Source organism: Limanda limanda, chromosome 14 (assembly GCF_963576545.1).
Source record: "Limanda limanda chromosome 14, fLimLim1.1, whole genome shotgun sequence".
NCBI classification, from domain to species: domain Eukaryota; kingdom Metazoa; phylum Chordata; class Actinopteri; order Pleuronectiformes; family Pleuronectidae; genus Limanda; species Limanda limanda.
In genome coordinates, this window is record NC_083649.1 from 110,001 (window position 1) to 132,500 (window position 22,500).

The 22,500-nt window shown below is 44.8% G+C and overlaps 2 protein-coding genes across 2 annotated transcripts in view; both read right to left on the reverse strand.

Moving 5' to 3' along the window:
• tmprss15 (transmembrane serine protease 15) overlaps positions 1 to 10,462 on the reverse strand; it is a 14,550-nt gene extending 4,088 nt beyond the window's left edge. The window contains exons 1-23 of the mRNA XM_061085756.1: positions 10,348 to 10,462; positions 10,149 to 10,273; positions 9,838 to 9,905; positions 9,384 to 9,526; positions 8,449 to 8,514; positions 8,258 to 8,377; positions 7,904 to 8,000; positions 7,281 to 7,384; positions 6,774 to 6,914; positions 6,552 to 6,704; positions 6,365 to 6,470; positions 6,141 to 6,291; positions 5,918 to 6,059; positions 5,645 to 5,734; positions 5,428 to 5,553; positions 5,205 to 5,348; positions 5,001 to 5,111; positions 4,773 to 4,896; positions 2,384 to 2,479; positions 2,152 to 2,201; positions 557 to 628; positions 329 to 473; positions 1 to 120 (exon numbers count right to left, since the gene is read on the reverse strand). The exon at positions 1 to 120 is cut by the window's left edge and continues 62 nt beyond it. Coding sequence (XP_060941739.1) covers positions 1 to 120; positions 329 to 473; positions 557 to 628; positions 2,152 to 2,201; positions 2,384 to 2,479; positions 4,773 to 4,896; positions 5,001 to 5,111; positions 5,205 to 5,348; positions 5,428 to 5,553; positions 5,645 to 5,734; positions 5,918 to 6,059; positions 6,141 to 6,291; positions 6,365 to 6,470; positions 6,552 to 6,704; positions 6,774 to 6,914; positions 7,281 to 7,384; positions 7,904 to 8,000; positions 8,258 to 8,377; positions 8,449 to 8,514; positions 9,384 to 9,526; positions 9,838 to 9,905; positions 10,149 to 10,273; positions 10,348 to 10,459 — 2,606 coding nt within the window. The 5' untranslated portion in view covers positions 10,460 to 10,462. The remainder of the gene's footprint in view (positions 121 to 328; positions 474 to 556; positions 629 to 2,151; positions 2,202 to 2,383; positions 2,480 to 4,772; positions 4,897 to 5,000; positions 5,112 to 5,204; positions 5,349 to 5,427; positions 5,554 to 5,644; positions 5,735 to 5,917; positions 6,060 to 6,140; positions 6,292 to 6,364; positions 6,471 to 6,551; positions 6,705 to 6,773; positions 6,915 to 7,280; positions 7,385 to 7,903; positions 8,001 to 8,257; positions 8,378 to 8,448; positions 8,515 to 9,383; positions 9,527 to 9,837; positions 9,906 to 10,148; positions 10,274 to 10,347) is intronic.
• A 1,001-nt stretch (positions 10,463 to 11,463) lies between these two features.
• csf1rb (colony stimulating factor 1 receptor, b) overlaps positions 11,464 to 22,500 on the reverse strand; it is a 12,772-nt gene continuing 1,735 nt past the window's right edge. The window contains exons 2-23 of the mRNA XM_061085758.1: positions 21,631 to 21,639; positions 20,558 to 20,824; positions 20,108 to 20,416; positions 18,971 to 19,107; positions 18,707 to 18,869; positions 18,211 to 18,589; positions 17,676 to 17,791; positions 17,474 to 17,582; positions 17,012 to 17,175; positions 16,838 to 16,938; positions 16,561 to 16,687; positions 16,171 to 16,275; positions 15,959 to 16,069; positions 15,598 to 15,757; positions 14,995 to 15,056; positions 13,887 to 13,975; positions 13,593 to 13,715; positions 12,388 to 12,499; positions 12,201 to 12,300; positions 12,010 to 12,136; positions 11,829 to 11,940; positions 11,464 to 11,745 (exon numbers count right to left, since the gene is read on the reverse strand). Of these exons, the coding sequence (XP_060941741.1) occupies positions 11,684 to 11,745; positions 11,829 to 11,940; positions 12,010 to 12,136; positions 12,201 to 12,300; positions 12,388 to 12,499; positions 13,593 to 13,715; positions 13,887 to 13,975; positions 14,995 to 15,056; positions 15,598 to 15,757; positions 15,959 to 16,069; positions 16,171 to 16,275; positions 16,561 to 16,687; positions 16,838 to 16,938; positions 17,012 to 17,175; positions 17,474 to 17,582; positions 17,676 to 17,791; positions 18,211 to 18,589; positions 18,707 to 18,869; positions 18,971 to 19,107; positions 20,108 to 20,416; positions 20,558 to 20,824; positions 21,631 to 21,639 (3,044 nt within the window). The 3' untranslated portion in view covers positions 11,464 to 11,683. The remainder of the gene's footprint in view (positions 11,746 to 11,828; positions 11,941 to 12,009; positions 12,137 to 12,200; positions 12,301 to 12,387; positions 12,500 to 13,592; positions 13,716 to 13,886; positions 13,976 to 14,994; positions 15,057 to 15,597; positions 15,758 to 15,958; positions 16,070 to 16,170; positions 16,276 to 16,560; positions 16,688 to 16,837; positions 16,939 to 17,011; positions 17,176 to 17,473; positions 17,583 to 17,675; positions 17,792 to 18,210; positions 18,590 to 18,706; positions 18,870 to 18,970; positions 19,108 to 20,107; positions 20,417 to 20,557; positions 20,825 to 21,630; positions 21,640 to 22,500) is intronic.

The following is a 22,500-nucleotide window of genomic DNA, read 5'->3' on the forward strand; positions in this document are numbered from 1 at the left end:
TTGTAGTTTCTGTTGATGACGATGAGATCGACTCGTCGGGTCTGAACCTCCGCAGGGTTCATGTTGCTTTGGGAGTGGAGCCCGAGGACAGCAGTCCAGGACTGGAGGTGGATGTTTTTCCTGTGAGGGGGGAAGTGACATTGTGTCTTTATCGTGTCTTTATGTCTTTGTGAGGACACCTGCTGGACACACACAGGAAGCTTCTAAACAGCTCAGCTACATGTCTTCATTATGTCAACATTTTTTTATGTCTAATCTAATATATTTCATACATCACTTGTGTTTTATAGATTCTGTGTTTACATATGAGACGTGATGATTATCTCACCCATAGACACAATGAGCAGCAGTGAGCAGCCAATCACTGCCAATCACAGAGGCTCCACACACGTGACGTCCTTTCCACTGAAGAGACGCAATCCACGGCCACGACCCTTTCACTGCATTTGCTCCTCCCACTACCCGGCCCACAGCTAACAGGAAGCAGGAAACACAAACGAAATGTCAATGACCAGGATCTGATCTGACAGTTGAGATCAAACTTTCATTTTCTTACCTTGACCCGGGTTTCTCTCTTCTGATTGGTCCGTCTCCTTCGTTGTGTCAGTTACTCGACGAACTCCACAAGCTAAAACAAAGATAATTGTTAATTTTTTATTTGAAATCTTCTCAGTTCCCTCAGCCTGAGACCCCTCCCACTTTATCAGCATGTTGTACTGAGATAGGACGGAGAGTTTGCCAATGGTAACAATGGTAATTAACGGTAACAATGGTAACTAACGGTAACTAGCGGTAACAATGGTAACTAACGGTAACAATGGTAACTAACGGTAACAATAGTAACTAACAGTAACGATACTAACTAATGGTAACAATGGTAACTAACGGTAACAATAGTAACTAACGGTAACAATAGTAATAAACAGTAACAATAGTAACTAATGGTAACAATGGTAACTAACAGAAACAATGGTAACTAACGGTAACAATAGTAATAAACAGTAACAATAGTAACTAATGGTAACAATGGTAACTAACGGTAACAATGGTAACTAACGGTAACAATAGTAACTAACGGTAACAATAGTAACTAATGGTAACAATGGTAACTAACGGTAACAATAGTAACTAATGGTAACAATGGTAACTAACGGTAACAATAGTAACTAATGGTAACAATGGTAACTAACGGTAACAATAGTAACTAATGGTAACAATGGTAACTAACGGTAACAATAGTAACTAATGGTAACAACAGTAACTTATGATAACAATGGTCTGTGTGTTAATTATAAATCACCAGAGAAAGTTAATTGTTGAGTTTGATTTGAACACCTGATTCCTTCAATATGAATACAATTTTAAAAAGCAGTCCAGACCAGCCCTATGTGTGAGTGAGTGGGGGGGGGGCAGTATGTCTTCTTCTAGGTCCTCAGATATACGACAGCAGTTGTTGGTAACTGGGTCAAACCTGACATCAAATCAACAAAGATCCTTTTGATGATTGGTTTTATGTATTAAATCATATCGTTTTTACAGGTACCAATCTCCATAACGACAACAATGTTCACATAATCACTTCCTGTTTGGCAAGTTGTCTTCAAAGTAAAAGCAGTATGTTTGTATTGTTGCTGTTATGTTTTATACTGAGCTGTATGTATTAAAAATACATAAAATCTTCAGTGCAGATAAACCAGGTAGGATGATCAGAAAGTTTCCTAACTTCACTGTTTATAATTAACGCTCAACAAAAACAATACAAATTGACAGATTTCTGTAGAAGAGTTTGAGGACGACTCACTAACGAGAAGGAATATTTCAGATGTTTCAACACAGGACAAGAGAACACACCATATAATATAGGTCAATTTAGTATGATATAATATAATATAATATAATATAATATGATATGATATGATATGATATGATATGATATGATATGATATGATATGATGTAATGTAATGTAATGTAATGTAATATAATATAATACAATATAAAATATAAAATACAAAATATAAAATATAAAATATAAAATATAAAATATAAAATATAAAATATAAAATACAAAATATAAAATATAAAATATAAAATAATAAAATATAATACAATATAATAGAAAAAAGAAGAAGAACACGAGAACGATTACTCACGTTGGTTGTCACAGTTTAATGAAATCACTTCCTCACTGGGGCAGGTTTCACTGTAAAAAAAACGTTTTAGTGAAAATAAACACATTTTGTTGTATTATATACTGTACATATAAATATATAAATATTCAACTGGTTCTGGTTTATTTATAGATCTGTTCCTGTTCCTGGTTTTGTTTCTGAATCGGTTTCTAGCCCTCATTTTAGTTGTTGTTCTGGTTCTGGTCTTTAGTACCTGATTGTGGTTTCCATGGTTCCGTTGCTGGTGACTGTGATGATCATAAATGGTGAATCTTCTGGCAAAGCTGTAAACAGAGACGCTTCCCCGGACCTGCAGAGGTACCGACAGGTGAAGTGAGACAGGTACCGACAGGTGAAGGGAGACAGGTACCGACAGGTGAAGGGAGACAGGTACCGACAGGTGAAGTGAGACAGTCACCGACAGGTGAAGTGAGACAGGTACCGACAGGTGAAGGGAGACAGGTACCGTCAGGTGAAGGGAGACAGGTACCGACAGGTGAAGTGAGACAGGTACCGACAGGTGAAGTGAGGCAGGTACCGACAGGTGAAGTGAGACAGGTACCGACAGGTGAAGTGAGACAGGTACCGACAGGTGAAGTGAGACAGGTACCGACAGGTGAAGGGAGACAGGTACCGACAGGTGAAGGGAGACAGGTACCGACAGGTGAAGGGAGACAGTCACCGACAGGTGAAGGGAGACAGGTACCGACAGGTGAAGGGAGACAGGTCCGGTCAGGTGAAGTGAGACAGGTACCGACAGGTGAAGTGAGACAGGTACCGACAGGTGAAGGGAGACAGGTACCGTCAGGTGAAGTGAGACAGGTACCGACAGGTGAAGTGAGACAGGTACCGACAGGTGAAGGGAGACAGGTACCGACAGGTGAAGTGAGACAGGTACCGACAGGTGAGGTGAGACAGGTACCGACAGGTGAAGTGAGACAGGTACCGACAGGTGTAGTGAGACAGGTGTGTTACCTGTAGCCGAGATATCGACAGGTGAAGTGAGACAGGTACCGACAGGTGTAGTGAGACAGGTGTGTTACCTGTAGCCCAGATATCGACAGGTGAAGTGAGACAGGTACCGACAGGTGAAGGGAGACAGGTACCGTCAGGTGAAGTGAGACAGGTACCGACAGGTGAAGTGAGACAGGTACCGACAGGTGAAGTGAGGCAGGTACCGACAGGTGAAGTGAGACAGGTACCGACAGGTGAAGTGAGACAGGTACCGACAGGTGTAGTGAGACAGGTACTGACAGGTGAAGGGAGACAGGTACTGTCAGGTGAAGTGAGACAGGTACCGACAGGTGAGGTGAGACAGGTACCGACAGGTGTAGTGAGACAGGTACCGACAGGTGTAGTGAGACAGGTGTGTTACCTGTAGCCGAGATATCGACAGGTGAAGTGAGACAGGTACCGTCAGGTGAAGTGAGACAGGTACCGACAGGTGAGGTGAGACAGGTACCGTCAGGTGAAGTGAGACAGGTACCAACAGGTGAAGTGAGACAGGTACCAACAGGTGAAGTGAGACAGGTACCGACAGGTGAAGTGAGACAGGTACCGACAGGTGAAGTGAGACAGGTACCGACAGGTGAAGTGAGACAGGTACTGTCAGGTGAAGTGAGACAGGTACTGTCAGGTGAAGTGAGACAGGTACCGACAGGTGAGGTGAGACAGGTACCGACAGGTGAAGGGAGACAGTCACCGACAGGTGAAGTGAGACAGGTACCGACAGGTGAGGTGAGACAGGTACCGACAGGTGAGGTGAGACAGGTACCGACAGGTGTAGTGAGACAGGTACCGACAGGTGAAGGGAGACAGGTACTGTCAGGTGAAGGGAGACAGGTACCGACAGGTGAAGGGAGACAGGTACCGACAGGTGAGGTGAGACAGGTACCGACAGGTGAGGTGAGACAGGTACCGACAGGTGAAGGGAGACAGGTACCGACAGGTGAAGGGAGACAGGTACTGTCAGGTGAAGTGAGACAGGTACCGACAGGTGAGGTGAGACAGGTACCGTCAGGTGTAGTGAGACAGGTACCGTCAGGTGTAGTGAGACAGGTGTGTTACCTGTAGCCGAGATATCGACAGGTGTAGTGAGACAGGTACCGTCAGGTGTAGTGAGACAGGTGTGTTACCTGTAGCCGAGATATCGACAGGTGAAGTGAGACAGGTACCGACAGGTGTAGTGAGACAGGTGTGTTACCTGTAGCCCAGATATCGACAGGTGAAGTGAGACAGGTACTGTCAGGTGAAGTGAGACAGGTACCGACAGGTGAGGTGAGACAGGTACCGTCAGGTGTAGTGAGACAGGTGTGTTACCTGTAGCCCAGATATCGACAGGTGAAGTGAGACAGGTACCGACAGGTGAGGTGAGACAGGTACCGACAGGTGTAGTGAGACAGGTACCGTCAGGTGAAGTGAGACAGGTACCGACAGGTGAAGGGAGACAGGTACCGACAGGTGAGGTGAGACAGGTACCGACAGGTGAAGTGAGACAGGTACCGACAGGTGAGGTGAGACAGGTACCGACAGGTGTAGTGAGACAGGTACCGTCAGGTGAAGTGAGACAGGTACCGACAGGTGAAGTGAGACAGGTGTGTTACCTGTAGCCCAGATATCGACAGGTGAAGTGAGACAGGTGATGGGTCCAGGTTTTAGAGCAGACAGTAAACAAAGTGGAAATGAGTTGAAACTGGAGACGATTTGACCCGTTCACCTGTAACACAACTAAAACACACACACACACACACACACACACACACACACAGAAACTGTTGCCAGGAGACAAGATACCATGATATCATTGATCCTGTGTTGTTCATCACACTCACCACAGTCTGCTTCATCAGACGCGTCGGGACAATCGACCACAGCGTCACACTGGCGCACGCCATGGATACAACTTCCTGTCTGACACTGGAAGTGACCGGCTGCACACGGAGCTGTTCACAAACAAAAGACCCATAACCAATCATATTAATGAATAGCACAGCTGTGATCTGTTGATATAAACCTCAGTGTGACCGCTGACTCACCTGGTGACCCCAGGTTGACCCCAGAGGTGAAGTTGGCGCTGAATCCTCGGCCGTGACCTGAGGCGTCTGTAAACAACCACACTGTCATCTGATTGGTTGTTGAGAACAAGTCATGGGTGGGGCCATCGATCCCAGTGAGGACAGCTGAAAAAATAGAAACAAGTAAAAACGAGAAGAGGAAACAGGACGATGCTGAAGAGCATTGTGGGTAATCCCTCCTCACCCAGTAAGGTGGAGTTAGATCCCGCCCCGTCCCGCACCTCTACCACGTCATAGGTTGCTTCAATGTCAAAGTCCAGGAAGTGGAGCTGAATGTTTTGACCCTCCAGCGTGTGGAGAGTCCACAGACCTGCAGCAGAGCATCATGGGTAACTGACCGCCCCAACATGGGGGACAGGTAAACATCACAGATCACATGATATCACAGGACTTGTACTCACAATGAGCCTTGTTCCCGTAGGATTGTGGGTAGTTTGGCGAGCTGAAGGTGGCGTTTGGCTCCCAGAGGTGAAAGGGCCCTCCACAGTCAGCTGGGCCAATGAGAGCAGGGGGGGTGCAGTCAGATAAAAAGAAACTGATCAGTAGGATTTCATCAGTAACCTGTGAGACATAGGGGGCGTGGTCTAAATATCACCCTGGTACAAGGGGTGTGGCCAAAGTGGTTTACCAGATATTGGGATGTGGACTATGAAGGGGCGTGGTCTTACTCTCACCTGGTATGGGGGTGGGGGTGGTCGCTGGGGGGACGTTAGTGGGTTCAGGCGGGTTGGGGCCACAGGGATTAGCGGTCAGAGTGATGTCATCCAGGCCGATGTCATTCCTCATCCCTCCTTTCTTCAGGGCCTCAAACTCCACCTGCAGAGGTCAGAGGTCACACAGCTACCATTCACCTATTGGTGAGGATCAGTAACATGATCGCTCCATGAGGTCACTGACCGTGCCCTCCGTCGTCAGGTTGAGGGTGACCTGGCCGTAGTTCCAGCTGTCGCCATAGTTACCATCTCTCTGGAACACCACGGTAACGGCAGGGTTCGATCGCAGCAGCAGAACTCGCAGCCGGTGGACATCGTCTCCGAACATGTGGTACCTGTTGTTTGTTCATATTCTAGTTGTTTACATGTTGTTAACTTGTTTACGTGTTTATGGTAGTTGTTGTTTACCAGAAGCTCAGACACATGGGCTGCGTGGACGCAGTCAGAGGGAGGCTGTGGATCCTGAAGCTCTTCAGCCATTGGCCGGGACTCCAAGGTGTGACGATGTAGAAACCTGACAGTTGAACTGATCAATAATCAATAATGTATCGATGACAAACATCTCATGTGATGACATCATCCACATCCAACCCACCAGAGCCGTCCCCCAGCGTGTGGTCGAAACTCGGGCCGGTCAGCGGAGGGAACGTGGAGCCGTTAGCTAGAGTCCAGTCTCCATCGTCATCGTCCTGCCGCTGCCGCCAGAAACAGACGCCTTGCTCGAAGGTGCAGGTCACTTTCTGTTGATCTGAGACAAACAAACAAACAATCAGTCAAGAACATAATCACAGATATAACCTGAGGTGGGACGTGTTACCAGAGAGGCTGAACAAGTTGGTGGCGCTGTAGGTGGCGTTGAATCCTGACAGGTTGGTGACATCATCAGCGATAAACTCCACAGTTGATTGGTCCGTCAGCAGCCACACCGTCCTAGGAGGGGCGGAGCCCGAGAGCTCAGCTACAAATCAGATCAACATGTCGTCAGGTGACCTGAGTCTTCTTCTTTATTGGCTGGTGGCAACAAACATCAAGGTGCATCACTGCCATCAACTGGTGTCCTAGAGGTACTGCAATACCAGGTCGATGCGTCATGACCTGAGTCAATCCATGGTTCGTTCATTAGTAAGTTGGTTAATTGGCTAGTTGTTTAGTTAGTCAGTTAGTTAGTTGTTTAGTTAGTCAGTTAGTTAGTTAGTTAGTTAGTTAGTTAGTTAGTTAGTTAGCTAGCTAGCTAGGTAGTTAGTTACTTAGTTACTTAGTTTCTTAGTTACTTAGTTAGTTGGTCAGTTAGTTATTTATTTAGTTAGTTGGTTGGTTTCTTTACCTGTCAGCAGTTTCTTTGGTCCGACTCCTTCATAAATCTTCAGGTTGTTGACGTTTTGTTGTGTTTGCTGAAAATTTATCTGAATCGAAAAACCTCGATCGACTCTAAAATCATCACAAACATCAATAAATCGGAGTGAAAACTCTCTTCAGTCATTAGAACAGCACACATGTGTGTAGTAGGTGTATAAAGTGTGTATACAGTGTTTGTAATGTGTGTGTATTGTGTGAACTGTGTGTAAATTTGAATGATTAGTGTATTGTGTGTGGAATTTGTGTATTATGTGGACACTGTGTATAATATGTGTGTATTGTGGGTACAGTGTGTATTATATCTCTCTTTATATATATTTATATATATATATATATAGAGAGAGAGAGAGAGAGAGAGAGAGAGAGAGAGAGAGAGAGAGAGAGAGAGAGAGAGAGAGAGAGAGAGGAGAGAGAGAGATGTTGGATGCACTAATTGGAAGTCACTTTGGATAAAGGTGCTAAATGACATGTAATATTGTTATGTTATTGTGTGTGTAGAGTGTGTTGAATCTCTGTAAAATGTGTATAGTGTGTGTAAAATGTGTACGTAGAATGTGTGTACAGTGTGTATAATGTGTGTAATCATAGCACCTGATGATCCAGCGACAAAAAGTCGTTTTAGAAAGGTTGGACGAGCTGAAGGAACCTGTCGGTCCTCTCAACTCAAACTGTCCGTCACACATTGTTGCTATGGAAACAGAATGCTGATACTATCAGTTGACTTATATTAATATTTATAGTGGAAAGGACACAAACAGTCAATGTTACTGTGTACAGTGTGTAAACAATAACAACATTGAATTATATATATATATATACATATATAATCACAAAATCTATGACTCCTATTATGATACAAAGTGCTTTGAGTGGTCATCAAGACTAGGAAAGTGTTTTATAAATTCAAAGCGTTTACCACATTAAACTGTTTCTATTAGCACTGACCACAGCGAGCGGCGTCTTCATCGGAGGCGTCCGGACAGTCGTTGACTCCGTCACAGAAACGATTGATCAGAACACACGTCGTTCGATCAGCGCAGTGTTTCTGATGAGGAGGACACATCGCTATGGAAACCAAAGCAATCATTAGTGTGTACGAAGTGTGTATGAGTGTGTGCTAATGACTTGTGTGTCACCTGTTGTAGGTGTGATGCTCGTCGGCGTCTCCGTAGTCGGCGTCTCCGTCGTCAGTTCTCCTTTCTCTGCAAAAAAAGTGAATTTTATGTTTAAGTGAATTTTTTTCTAATATGCTCCAATCTTATCTAAACTGTTCTAGTCCGTTCTAATCTGGACTAATTTTATATAATCTGATCTAATCTGATTTAATCTGTTATCATCTCATCTACTCTCATTTAATTGTATCTGTTTGAATCTATTCTAATCTGGACTAATTTTATATAATCTGATCTAATCTGATCTAATCTGATCTAATCTGTTATCATCTCATCTACTCTCATTTAATTGTATCTGTTTGAATCTATTCTAATCTGGACTAAGTTTATATAAACTGATCTAATCTGATCTAATCTTTTATCATCTCATCTACTCTCATTTAATTGTATCTGTTTGAATCTATTCTAATCTGGACTAATTTTATATAATCTGATCTAATCTGATTTAATCTGTTATCATCTCATCTACTCTCATTTAATTGTATCTGTTTGAATCTATTCTAATCTGGACTAAATTTATATAAACTGATCTAATCTGATCTAATCTTTTATCATCTCATCTACTCTCATTTAATTGTATCTGTTTGAATCTATTCTAATCTGGACTAAATTTATATAATCTGATCTAATCTGATCTAATCTTTTATCATCTCATCTACTCTCATTTAATTGTATCTATTCCAATCTGGACTAATTTTATATCTATAATAGATTTGATTTTATCAGTTTTTATGTAATCTCATCTAATTTGATCTAACCTGTTCGAACATGATCTAATCTCATCGAAACTGATGTATTCTGTTCTTCTCTGATCTAAAACGACCTCATCTGTGACCTCACAGTGACCTCACAGTGACCTCACAGTGACGTCACAGTCAATTTACTGTCACTTTGTTCACCTGTGATATGGATGCTGCTCCTGTCAATCACCAATCCTCTGTTCTCTGCCTCTGTAAGCCCCGCCCCCAGTTGCTGCTCCGCCTCCTTCGCGTCGATCATATTATAAAACCAGAGGTCAACGGTCACGACCACGCTTCCCTGACTTAGAACAAACATCAATAAGTAATAACCTCATCAATACGATAATCATCAATACATAAATCATTGATCAAATAATCAATCACTCAAATGTGACTATTAAATTGATCATCTGTCAATCAATTGAGCAATCAATATCAAATCAAAAAGTCCTGTTATTGATGAATCAATACATTGTGATTGATCAGTTTCAAAGTCATTGGTCAGTGTGAGTCATCAGTATTAATGTGATTGATCAGTTTCAAAGTCATTGGTCAGTGTGAGTCATCAGTATTAATGTGATTGATCGGTTTCAAAGGGCTTGATGAGTCTGACCTGAAGTTTAACACCTGACAGGACTTGTAGAGTCGCCTGAGCTCAGTGAGGCCGAACGCCTCGGACACCTATCGACCAATCAGAGCTCACGTCAGTTTATAGGGTTCAGTTAAACCTGATCAGAGTGAAACATCATCTTTCATTGCACCAGCTTGTGAGAAGTCTTGTGCACAGTGTGTGTTGCCAGGCAACAAGAACATAGACAATCAGAAGGACTATAAACCTCACTGTCTTTCAAAATAAAGGCTGATAAATAAAGCTGCTGGTGGGATTCTTCCTGTTTCTGTTTCTTTCAAAGCAAAAGTTCTCACCAGCTGTTGAACATCGAAGGCCAGAGATTTGAAGGCGGGACTGCTGCAGTTGGTCAGCTGCTCAGAGAAGTCAGCGCCCTGTGTGATCACCATGCGACCACTCAGCACCACGGGCTCAACGGCTCCTCGGATCAAACACATTAACAGTCGTCATCGGGCTCCTCTGAGGACCGATCAGTTAATTGATTCATTCATTTACCTTCAGAGCCGAGGCTGATCCATGAAACCACCATCAGTCCGACACAGCAGATCAGAAGAAGGAAAGAAAGGACGGTGAGACCAAACTCCAGAGAGGACAGACGCTGCTTCATCCTGTCGACTTCAGGGAACGCTCGCGATGAATAAATCAGCTGCTTGTTGAACGTGTTCCTCCTGAAGACCTCGGTTTCCTCTATGATTTATAATCTGAGGTCCAAGGATCAGACCCTGACCTGTGATCAGTTTTATTGAGCTGAAAATGATTAATGGCTTTATCAATACAGAAGCTGATAAAGAGCATTGATATGTGTGTGCTGGGAACACGGAGCAGCAGGAAGTGAACTTCGCTTTTCTCATGATTTATGTTTTAAAACTGTTTTAATGAGTTTGAAGTCCAGAACTGTCGACAACCTGTCAATCAAACAGCTGTAATGTCACACAGTTCAGTAAAACAGTTTTTCTTCAGATTCACGTTTCAACAACGTTTCTTTATCACAATCTAAAGTCCACAGGTGAAAACCTGTGACCCCGCCCCCTGTACTCACCTGCCAGGTAATAACTGGTTAATTAAACACAATGATGTTGTTCACAAACAGATGAGTTTGAAACCAACTTTATTGATTCTGATTTATTTTCACACTTCATTCATTCACAACATATGGAGGATTTCAGTCATTATATCAATCAATAATGTAATTAATAGAAATAAACAGCATAATCAGATTGAAAATTATAGAAGATCAAAAAGATAGAATCAATGAATGAGATGAGAACACGACTGTTTCCTGTCCTGGAACCAGCTCGACACACATCTCTTCCAACTTCACCTTGAATAAAAGTTTAAACTCACAACTTAGTATCACTTAAATGTCACTTACTTATAGCACTTTGTAGTTTTATGTTTTTTTTAAGAAATTGTACTCTCTTGATTCTTGTTGTTCTGGGTTTGTTCCTCATGGTTGATTCACTTACTGTGAGTCGCTTTGGATAAAAGCGTCAGCTAAATGTAATGTAATAATGATGATTAATCCATCATTTTCATCCATCTGAAAATCCTAATCTCTGGTCAATTCCTGAATCTGAATAATCTGACTGTATATAAAAAGGATCAGTGACATTCTCTAAGATGAATCTTTATTGAGTTACCATGTCAACGTGTGAAAACAACACCTTTGATGTTTCAGAAAGAGATCATGTGACCTCGAGTCTGTTGACACTGAATCTTTCAATAAAGGTTTCATGTTGACTTCAGTTTATCCATAAGGTTTTCAGCAGTGATAATGAGGTCTGCTTCTTATTGGTTAATAAACAGTGATAAACCGGTTTTGATTGGACGATCAAGAAGACTGATAAATGTTCTTCATCTTTGTCTCCTCCTCCTCTCCATCATCACGGCGCTCTGAGGATCCGGACAGGAAGTGATGTCAGGTTCACAGAACAACTGTGTTTCATCAACAGCTGATGTTGTTGTGTGTTCATTACCTCTCTGTCCGTTCTCTTCTTCTTCTCCTCTCTTCACCATCTCTCCATTCATCTCCTCCTCCTCTTGTTCTTCTTCTTCTTTAAACTCGTCTACGTTCCTGTACACCTTCACCTGAGGGGACACCAGCCTGTCAGCCAGAGCGGAGGGAACATTTCCCTCGGCTCTGTAACTGCTCCTCACCTGGTGGCTGTGATGTGGCGACATGTCATTGGTGGAGGGCAACAGCCTGTTGATGAGCTGACCAATGGTTTTGAAGGTTGGTCTGTGGGCGGGCTCCAGACTCCAGCAGAGCATCATCAGCTGATACCTGCGAGGACCGCTGAGTCAGATTCTAAAGATCTTTATTAACATTCAATCATGTGTTGTCTTACATCTCCGCTGGAGCGAAGTCTGGCTGAGACATGTGGCGGCCATCTTTGATCATCTTGTAGAAGTTGGTATCCACGGCAACATTTGGATACGGGCTCCTGCCTGAGGGCGGGATAATATGATGATGTCACTCTGATGTCACAGGTCTTGTCTTCAGAGATTTGAAGGAACTCAGTGACTGATCCTTACCCAGAGAGAAGATCTCCCACAGCAAGACGCCGTAGGACCACACGTCGCTCTGCAGCGTGTAGACGCACTGGAAGATGCTCTCCGGCGCCATCCACTTCACTGGGAGGCGGGCCTGTCCCAGTACAACACAGGAAGTTTCACAATACAACACAGGAAGTTTCACAATAAAACACACCATTGTTCACTCTATCAGCTGGGACCTGTACTACGAAGCAAGTTCAACATATTTAACTATAAATATACTATAAGTAAGTCTACTTATAGTCTATATCATATCTTTACAATACAACAGGTACAACACTGTGATTCTATTTCTACTGTATATCGATATCAGTACACACAAGTACAATGAGGTTTGAAAGTCAGAAACTCAATGAACATAAGTAGAAAACCACAAAGAACAATAGAAACTAGAGAAAAGACTTGAATGTGTAAAATGTAGATTGAGTTTCTCTGCATCAGCCACAGTGAGCAGGTGAAGCAGCTGCAGCCTGTGGGACCAGGATCACCTTGCTCCTACGGGTCAGGTGGGTTCTGTTCGGATCCTCTGAGGAGAATCTAGATCTTCAGAAGCTCATCAGAGGAGCTCAAAGGCTCCTATGGGTCTCTGAAGACCCCGGTCCTCCTTTGAAGACCCCGGTCCTCCTCTGAAGACCCCGGTCCTCCTCTTAAGACCCCGGTCCTCCTCTGAAGATCCCGGTCCTCCTCTGAAGACCCCGGTCCTCCTCTGAAGACCCCGGTCCTCCTCAGAAGACCCCGGTCCTCCTCTGAAGATCCCGGTCCTCCTCTGAAGACCCCGGTCCTCCTCTGAAGACCCCGGTCCCCGGTCCTCCTCTGAAGACCCCGGTCCTCCTCTGAAGACCCCGGTCCTCCTCTGAAGACCCCGGTCCTCCTCAGGGACTCAAACAACCAGCTCCACAGATCCTCTGAGAACATGATGTCATGGTTCAAAGGAGGTGATTGGTCAGTGGGCGGAGCTTAATTCAGTTTGATGTCTTATCTCCAACTCCACCTGGAGCAGGTCAGCTGCTCAGGTTGAGTTACCATGGTGATTTACCCTGATGACAAGGGGAGGAGCTTCGTAGGACAGAAACCTCTGAATTAAACCTGAAGTTACCTGAAGACCACAAATCCTGCTTCGTAGTTCAGGGTCCTGCCCGTGTTGTTGTTGTTTACTGTTGTTTACTGTGACAGTGTGTACTTACGTTTCCCTGGACGATGTAGCTGTCGTCATGGTGAATGTCTCGAGCCAAACCAAAGTCGCAGATCTTTGCAACACGAAGATGAGTCAACAAGACGTTCCTCGCTGCTACGTCTCTATGGATACACTGAGTGATGGACGGGTGAGAGAGAGACAGGTGAGAGAGAGACAGGTGAGAGAGAGACAGTTACAGCTCTGCTGCTGATATCTGAGAGGAACAATCAGTGTGTGTGAGTTGGTGTGTCTTTGTGTGTGTGTTTGCGTGTGTGTATGTGTGTGTCTGTGTTGGTGTTCCCACATTTCTGTCGGACAGGAAGTCGAGACCCTGAGCCACCTGGAGGGAAAAGGCCATGAGGTCACAGACAGACAGGCCGTCTGAGTGCACGCCTGAGGGAAAGACAGAGAGTGAGACAGGTCTGACATGACAGAGACAGGCAGCGTAGTTCAGGGGGGGATTCCATCAAAGTAGCTAAACCCTGATCTGACTGTAAGTGAAGGGTTCAGCTTGAATTAGCTTCAACTTCCACTTCAGGCTCAAGCCATTCCACTAACACCATTCCTTCGTGTCTTCGGTCTGTGGCTACCAGTCGTCTCCTGCAGTAAAAAGTTATATTCAAAGACGTGTGAAAGCTATTTGGTGAGAACTCTTTGTTCCTGTGGTTCTGTAGCTGCAGATCAAACTGGATCCATCTTCCTACACAACTCAGGTGCGTTCAGGTACGTTCAGGTGTGTTCAGGTGTGTTCAGGTGTGTTCAGGTGTGTTCAGGTGCATTCAGGTGTGTTCAGGTGTGTTCAGGTGTGTTCAGGTGCGTTCAGGTGTGTTCAGGTGCGTTCAGGTGTGTTCAGGTGCGTTCATGTGTGTTCAGGTGTGTTCAGGTGTGTTCAGGTGTGTTCAGGTCCGTTCAGGTGTGTTCAGGTGTGTTCAGGTGCGTTCAGGTGTGTTCAGGTGTGTTCAGGTGTGTTCAGGTGCATTCAGGTGTGTTCAGGTGTGTTCAGGTGCGTTCAGGTGTGTTCAGGTGTGTTCAGGTGTGTTCAGGTGTGTTCAGGTGTGTTCAGGTGTGTTCAGGTCCGTTCGGGTGTGTTCAGGTGTGTTCAGGTGTGTTCAGGTGTGTTCAGGTGTGTTCAGGTGCGTTCAGGTGTGTTCAGGTGTGTTCAGGTGCGTTCAGGTGTGTTCAGGTGCGTTCAGGTGCGTTCAGGTGTGTTCAGGTGCGTTCAGGTGTGTTCAGGTGTGTTCAGGTGTGTTCAGGTGCATTCAGGTGTGTTCAGGTGTGTTCAGGTGTGTTCAGGTGCGTTCAGGTGCGTTCAGGTGTGTTCAGGTGCGTTCAGGGGCGTTCAGGTGTGTTCAGGTGCGTTCAGGTGTGTTCAGGTGTGTTCAGGTGTGTTCAGGTGTGTTCAGGTGCGTTACCTTTCTGGGCTTGAGCTGGCAGCATCTCCTGATACTCTGAACAACATGATATTCCACTGTCACTGAAACACACATGATTGGACGTCAGACGTCAGATGATGTCACTCAGTGTTTCCACAGGTCAAAGGTCAGAACTGCTTGAACTCATGCTGCGTTCCAGACAACACAGATGTTGGAATTTTCCGACCTCCTACTTGAAAGTGCAGTGGACGCCTCACAATCAGAGTCAGAGCTCTTATGCATTGAATGTGTTTCTAAGATTAAAGAAAAAAATATTGATAATAATAATAATAATAATAGGAATAATAATGATAATAATGATCAAACGGCGTTGTCTCCCTCCTCTTTGATTCTGTATGAACGGAGGTTGCTCTGGTCACAGTTGAATCATCTCATCACGATGCACCGCTTGGAAGTCAGAACTCAGAAACTTCAATATCCAACATCCGAGTTGTCTGGAACGCAGCATCAGAATCAGAATGCCTTTTTGTCATTGTAAGCTAAGCACTCAACAAAATGAAATAAACAAACTAATTTAAATATCTTTAGGTTAAGTAATTTCTGTCAGATCCAATCCGTGGGTTGAAGCAGAAGAACTCAAACCTCCTGACTCTGGTGTTCTGGGCTGCAAGGTTCTTATAGAACACCTCCTCCTCATGTTCATTCACATTCAGAACGGACGTCATGAAGTTGTGAGCGTGAGCCCGTAGGAAGTTGAGCAGGTCGCCATGGCTACAGTACTCTGTGATCATCAGCATGGGGCCTTGTGGAGGTCAAAGGTTACAGCGTCAGACAAACAGACAGTAAACTTTCTGACTTCCTGTCTGTGGCACTTAGCTCCGAGGTGATTGGTCCATCCTGATCACGTGTTCATGTTTTCATTTATTTTAAATTCACTTGACTTTAATCAAACAAACAGGATGTAGTTTAGCAGGGGACGATTTCCAGTAGCAGATGAATTCACCTCCTCGAGTGCAGGCTCCCAGCAGGTTGACGATGTTGTCATGGTAACCAAGATGACTGAGGATCTTCAGCTCGGACATCAGAGCTTCACGTTCCTCTGAGTGAGCGCTCGCTGTTCATTAACAAATCAGATGACATCATCAAAGTTAAATAAAAATAATTGTAATAATAATTGTATAATTGTAACATTTACAAAAATAAGAAATTACTGACGTTTGAGCATCTTGACGGCAACTCTGGTGACGTTGTCGTCGGTTCCCATTCCGTACGCTGTCGCCTCGACGACCTTCCCGAACGCACCGGAACCCAAAACCGCACCTGATACGCAGAGACGTCAAAGGTCAAGGTCTGAATCACACACACACACACACAGACACACAAACACCCCCGCAGACAGACACACACATTGACATAAGGCCTAACCCTAACCTAAACATAACCGAACCCTTATCCTAAAACCAAGTCTTAACCCTCAAACAGTCCATTCAAGAGGTGAGGACCAGACAACATGTCCTCACTTTGTAGGGCTATTCTTAACGTGGTCCTCACAAAGATATAAGCACAGAAACACACACACACACACAGACACACACAGTTGTGTACCCAGGCGGAGTTTGTCTCGTGGAAACTCCCACTTGTGGTTGTACGGCAGCTGGGTGGGGTCAACGAAGGTATAGCTGTTTCCGTCCGTGCTCTCGATGATCTTCCAACGAATCTCATATTTTGGTTTCTAATAAAAGAAGAAGGTTCATGTTCCAATAATTCTTATCGCTGTTCCCTCCATAGTTTCATATTTCTACCGGACACATGTAAACATGAGGGATCAAACATGTGACATCTTTGCATGTCAACTGAATTTTCATCATCTCAACAAACGCACCTGTCTCCACTTGTAAGAGACGACCAATAGCAGCAGGAGGAGGACGGCGGCAGAGGTCAGAGCTCCAATCAGAGGCAGAGTGAAGAACAGCGGAGGTTCTCCTACAGAACGTGACAACAACAGTTTACAGAACTCTACATGTTTGGTCCTGCTCCAGGTTCTTTAAGAACTCACCAGGACTGAAGACCTGACGCGACTCTCCCAGCTCATTGAGGGCGACGCACTCGACAGTGACATCATTGTCAGCCGGCCGCGGGAGGTGTGTCCTCACCGCCTCCTCCTCCTCCTGTGATGTCACCCGTGCTGAAGGAACCCGATAGGCTGAGACGTTTCCACACCTGCAGAGTGTAGTCGTACATTTTATTCTTTACGAACTGAATCATTTCATCTCTGTTGGTTTGAACAGGAAGTTTGTTGTTGCTCAAAGGTTCCTCAGAAGTTCACATGTGTGTTATTATGTATTAACATGATGTAATAACAGCTTTACATACAGAATGGAACTTTGTCTAACACACAATTACCCTACAACTTCCCCTGTAGCGCTAGCCTCAGGACAAACTTTATGTTCAGCTGCTGCTCAGACTCTAAGAAACAGAAATGATCAGATTGCGATGAACAAAGTTCAGTGTTACTTACGTGTCCCGGAGCCCAGGGCAGGTGTACCAGAGGATTGTGGGTAGAGGATACCCGACGCTGCTGCAGGTCAGCGTGTCATTCTGCAGACTCACCTGAGCACTGGGAGAACCTGGAGGAGGACATCTTATTTTAACAGGAAGTCAACATTTATAGATGTGATTATCAGAAGGAAAAACAAAGAGAAGGAAGTAAAGTTTGTTACGGTAAATTCTAAGATGGACGTCCTGTGAACCACTGAAGAATGAGTTGGAGTAATGAAAGGAGTATCGACCGCGATCTTCCTGACGGACGCGGCGCAGCAGCAGGCTAGCCTTGGACCTGAGCCGGAAAAATACCACCTTAACAAACCTTAACAATAACAATACCACCTTAACAAATGAAACACCAAAATTACCACCTATACAAACCATAATAATAACAACATATAAATAACATATAAATACTTTCTATACAAATACTTTCTATATAAATACTTTCTATGTAAATACTTTTTATTTAAATTCTTCATATTTATATGTAATTCTGTATATTTACAACCTTTTTATTAAATACTATTATTTAAATACTTTCAGCTGCAACATGACACTCCACCACTAGATGTCACTAAGTTCCACACAATCACCCTTTAACAAACCTTAAGGTGGAATTATGTGGTGCAGCAGCTTTCTGCAGCAGAAATCCAAAAATGTAAGCCTGTAATTATTAGCACATTCACGTGTAATCATTAGCATGCTAACCTGTAGCCGTTAGCACTGTAGCTCTCCTGGTACAGTGTATCATTGTTATCGTTGTTGATGTGTGTCGTCCAGTCGTGGTTCCTGATTGGAGGATATGCCTCGATCATGAATGTTAACGTCACATCTCGGCCTTCATGTGCCTCCACTTTGCTGTTGCTGCTAGTGTTAGCACTGTGAGGGTAATTCATATATGTGCCATTGGGGCTCACATTAGCAAACTTTTTCCCATTGACCTCCAGTGAACCACTGCTAATGTTAGCGGCTAGCTTGGCTGGCATGCTGCTAACATTAGCAAACAGGTCCCCTTCAACCGCTTTGGTCCTGGTGTTAGCGTTAGCATGCTGGCTGGGCTGCAGGTAGATAACCAGGAAGGGCCGCTCTGGTGAGGAAGAAGAGAAGAGAGATTAACCACCACTTTCTTCATTCATCTTTTCTTTCTCTCCGTTTAATTTCAATGTTTCACTTGTTTATTTTTGTCTTGGTTTTATCTTCTTACCCAGAACTCTGAGCTGTGTGGTTACCATGGCGACTCCAGCTTCGTTGACAGCAGTACAGGTGTAAGTTCCGCTGTGCTTCAGTCCGACAGCAGAGACCGTCACCGTGCTGTTGACAAACAGGCGCTGGTTTCCATAGTGACGGCTGGTGCTCACATTCAGTGACTGGAAAGAAGCAGAACAATAATGGAGGGAAAACAGTCAACACACAGTTGACCTCTGACCTGTGAGCTCTGACCTGTGACCTCTCACCTGTGACCGCTCACCTGTATGTGTGGGTGTGTCCAGGAAAGGTTGTAGAAGTGGGAGGGGTTACTGCTCAGACAGGTGACCTCAAACTTTTCACCTTTCAGAAGAACTATTTCCTCCTGACTGACAGACAGGCGGGGGGGATGACGCAGCCCTGCAGACAGACAGGTAGAGAGTCAGGTAGACAGGTGGACAGACAGGTGGACAGACAGGTGGACAGACAGGTGCACAGACAGGCGGAGAGACAGGTGGACAGACAGGTGGACAGACAGGTGGACAGACAGGTGTGTAACAACCGTCACCTAAGACTTCTGGACACACAACATGTCTCCTCACATCTTCACCATCAGGAACTCCTCAGTTCATCTGCTCCTTCACCTCCATCAGACATGATGGAGAAACACTTTAAACATGAAGTAGTTTAAACAAACTGGTTCTTCTCATGTAGTGAATCCTGTTGTTGTGTTGTTGTGTTGTTGTGTTGTTGTGTTGTTGTGTTGATGTGTTGTTGTGTTGTTGTGTTGTTGTGTTGATGTGTTGATGTGTTGTTGTGTTGTTGTGTTGTTGTGTTGATGTGTTGTTGTGTTGTTGTGTTGTTGTGTTGATGTGTTGATGTGTTGTTGTGTTGTTGTGTTGTTGTGTTGATGTGTTGTTGTGTTGTTGTGTTGTTGTGTTGTTGTGTTGTTGTGTTGATGTGTTCAGGTCCATCAGCATGTGTGTGTCCTGGGAGAGGATCCTCACATGAGCTTTATTCACTGATCACTAAGTTTCTGTTTGACTCGTGTTGAGTTAAGAACAGGAAGTTGATCCTTGTGAACATCTGTGAGACCAACTGGGAATATGAGACAAACTGGGAATATGAGACCAACTGGGAATATGAGACAAACTGGGAATATGAGACAAACTTGGAATATGAGACAAACTGGGAATATGAGACAAACTGGGAATATGAGACAAACTTGGAATATGAGACAAACTTGGAATATGAGACAAACTGGGAATATGAGACAAACTGGGAATATGAGACAAACTGGGAATATGAGACAAACTGGGAATATGAGACAAACTGGGAATATGAGACCAACTGGGAATATGAGACAAACTGGGAAGATGAGACTCATAACATGTGATTGATTGATGACAGCTGGACTCACTGGGCACCACCAGCAGGTCGACAGGACTCGATCGGACTTGTCTCCCGTCCTTCCAGCCTGAACAGACGTAGCGTCCGTTGAACGACCTCTGTACGTCTCGGATCAGTGCTCCTCTTCGGGGGTCAAAGGTCACATTCATGCCCTGGGGCAGGCCCTGCCCCCTATCGCCCGTGCTGCCGTCTGATTGGAGGGTGAAGTTTGTGATGGATGGGTCGGTGGGCAGACACCTGAACAAGAAGTCCAGGCCTTCTTTGACATTAGCGGGGGGGTGAAGATGAGTGACGAAGCCACTGGACGGGTCAGACGGGTCTGACAGAGGGACGATGGGAGACAGGAGGTCATAGGTCAATCAACAGTAAACAGGAAACGGATCCACAAACCAAAAAAAATACACTTTTCATTTGGAACCATTTGACAACTGTGGAGGGGCGTGTCCTCAGCCGGATTTACCTGTGATGTACAGGTGGATCCAGGTGTTCAGGTGCTCCAGGCTCAGGTCCGTGTACCCACAGCGATACGTCCCGGTGTGTCTCGGGACTGAACTCGTCACCTCCACAACGTCCGAGGGTTTGACCTGATGCGCAAAACGAAACGCAGTGCTGGACCAGCGGACTGAACCGTTGCCATGGCAAATGAGAGAGAAGGCGGTGCCGGCCGTCAGCACCTTCTCAGTCTGGTTGTGCAGGAAGACGGAGTTCAGACGAATCAGTGGAGGACCTGCAAAGAAGCAGAAGTGAATCTGAAGTTGCACAAACAAGAACTGAACGCCACAGCCTGCTGGTGGAGACCAACACTGGAGCTAAAAGAAACTCTGGAGCCTCTGCTGGTTGTTTCAGGTTCTACACCCCAGCAATATAATCACTATATCCATTTTTATTTGGACTGTTTTTGTCTCTACCAGATGAGCTGTGTGTGTGTGTGTGTGTATGTGTGTGTGTGTGTGTGTGTCTGTGTGTGTGTTTGACTGAATAACACAGGAAAAGGAAAATACAGACACACTACGAATGAACAGATGATGACGTCACAACTTTATTTCAAATCAGCGGAAATCACAGAAATCACATCTGATTAAAGTGAAATCATCGAGGAAATACGATCAGCCAATGAGAGAACTGCTCTGATGTCAGTAACTGAATAGAACTGTAATAAAACAGGGATTGTACATTCATGTTAGATACATGTTCTACATACATGTTTCATACACGTACATAGTGAAGATTAGACTCATACAACAAATCATTATCGTCCACGGACTGATCAACAGGTTAATCAGTCATTAACTGGATTAATAATTAACAATCTCAGCGGTTAATTAGTAGAAGAAATAATAATAAAAATCATTGGTTGATTCGTTGTGTACAGTTTAACCTTATTGGTTTTCAACATATGTCACTGTCATTTCAAAGAGATCATTTCATTGGCCGTCTACGGAAAATCCGAGGATCTCATTGGCCGTCAGCCGCAGGTTTCTTGGTGATGTCGTGCAAGTGGGTGGCGATACGAGACGTCTGCAGCAGCAGAGCCTGATGGTTCTCCACAAGAAGACTCTGGTGCCGAGCTACGTTCTGCAGATCCTGGATCTGCTGAGAACCCTGAGGACGCAACAACACCCAGCGTTACCATGGTTACTTCAATTAAAGTGAGTCTGAGATGAACAAACCATTATTAACCAGTTTATCTGAAGATGAGTTCAGTTACTCATATAATCCAGAGTCCCCATAAACAAAGCTAAACTAAAATAAGCTAAGCTGAGCTAAGCTCACCTGAGTTCCCAGCACGCTGAGCAGCTGGACCACCTGGCCCTGGTGGTGGGCCGCCTCCCTCTGGACCTGGACCAGCTGAGTCAGCAGATCCAGGACCTTTGACCTCCACATAGCGTCCACCTGTGGATCCTCCTGTCTGGAGGCGGAGCCTGGAGCAGTGGGGTTGTCATATGATTGGTCAGGAGACTGAGCCGCGCCCATCATCATGGGTTTAGGTCCGTTGTCATGGTGATCACCTGGAGTAAAGACGACTGAAGTCAAAACTTCAGTTCTGTGATGACTCGCGAAGGGTTCATGACCTCTGACTTTCAAAATAAAGGTCATGTCATGTTTAGATTAAGACAAGTGTGTGCGGGGGGGGGTGTATGGTGATAAGTGTCTCAGCCAGTGGCTCAGGTCCCAGGCTGCTGAAGGGACGGACGGACACGTGATGTGGACACAACAGAACCTGAAGGCTTCGGCAGCGTCATCGATATTTCTACTGACACAAAGACTCTGGAGGAAAAGAACCTGACTGAGACTCTTTGGTCTGTTTCACAGTGTCGTCGTGTTCGAGATCCTCCAGAGAAACGAGTGATCAGTGAACTGATGAATCCACAGAGAGAGAGAGATCATGAGACAGTTGAAGAC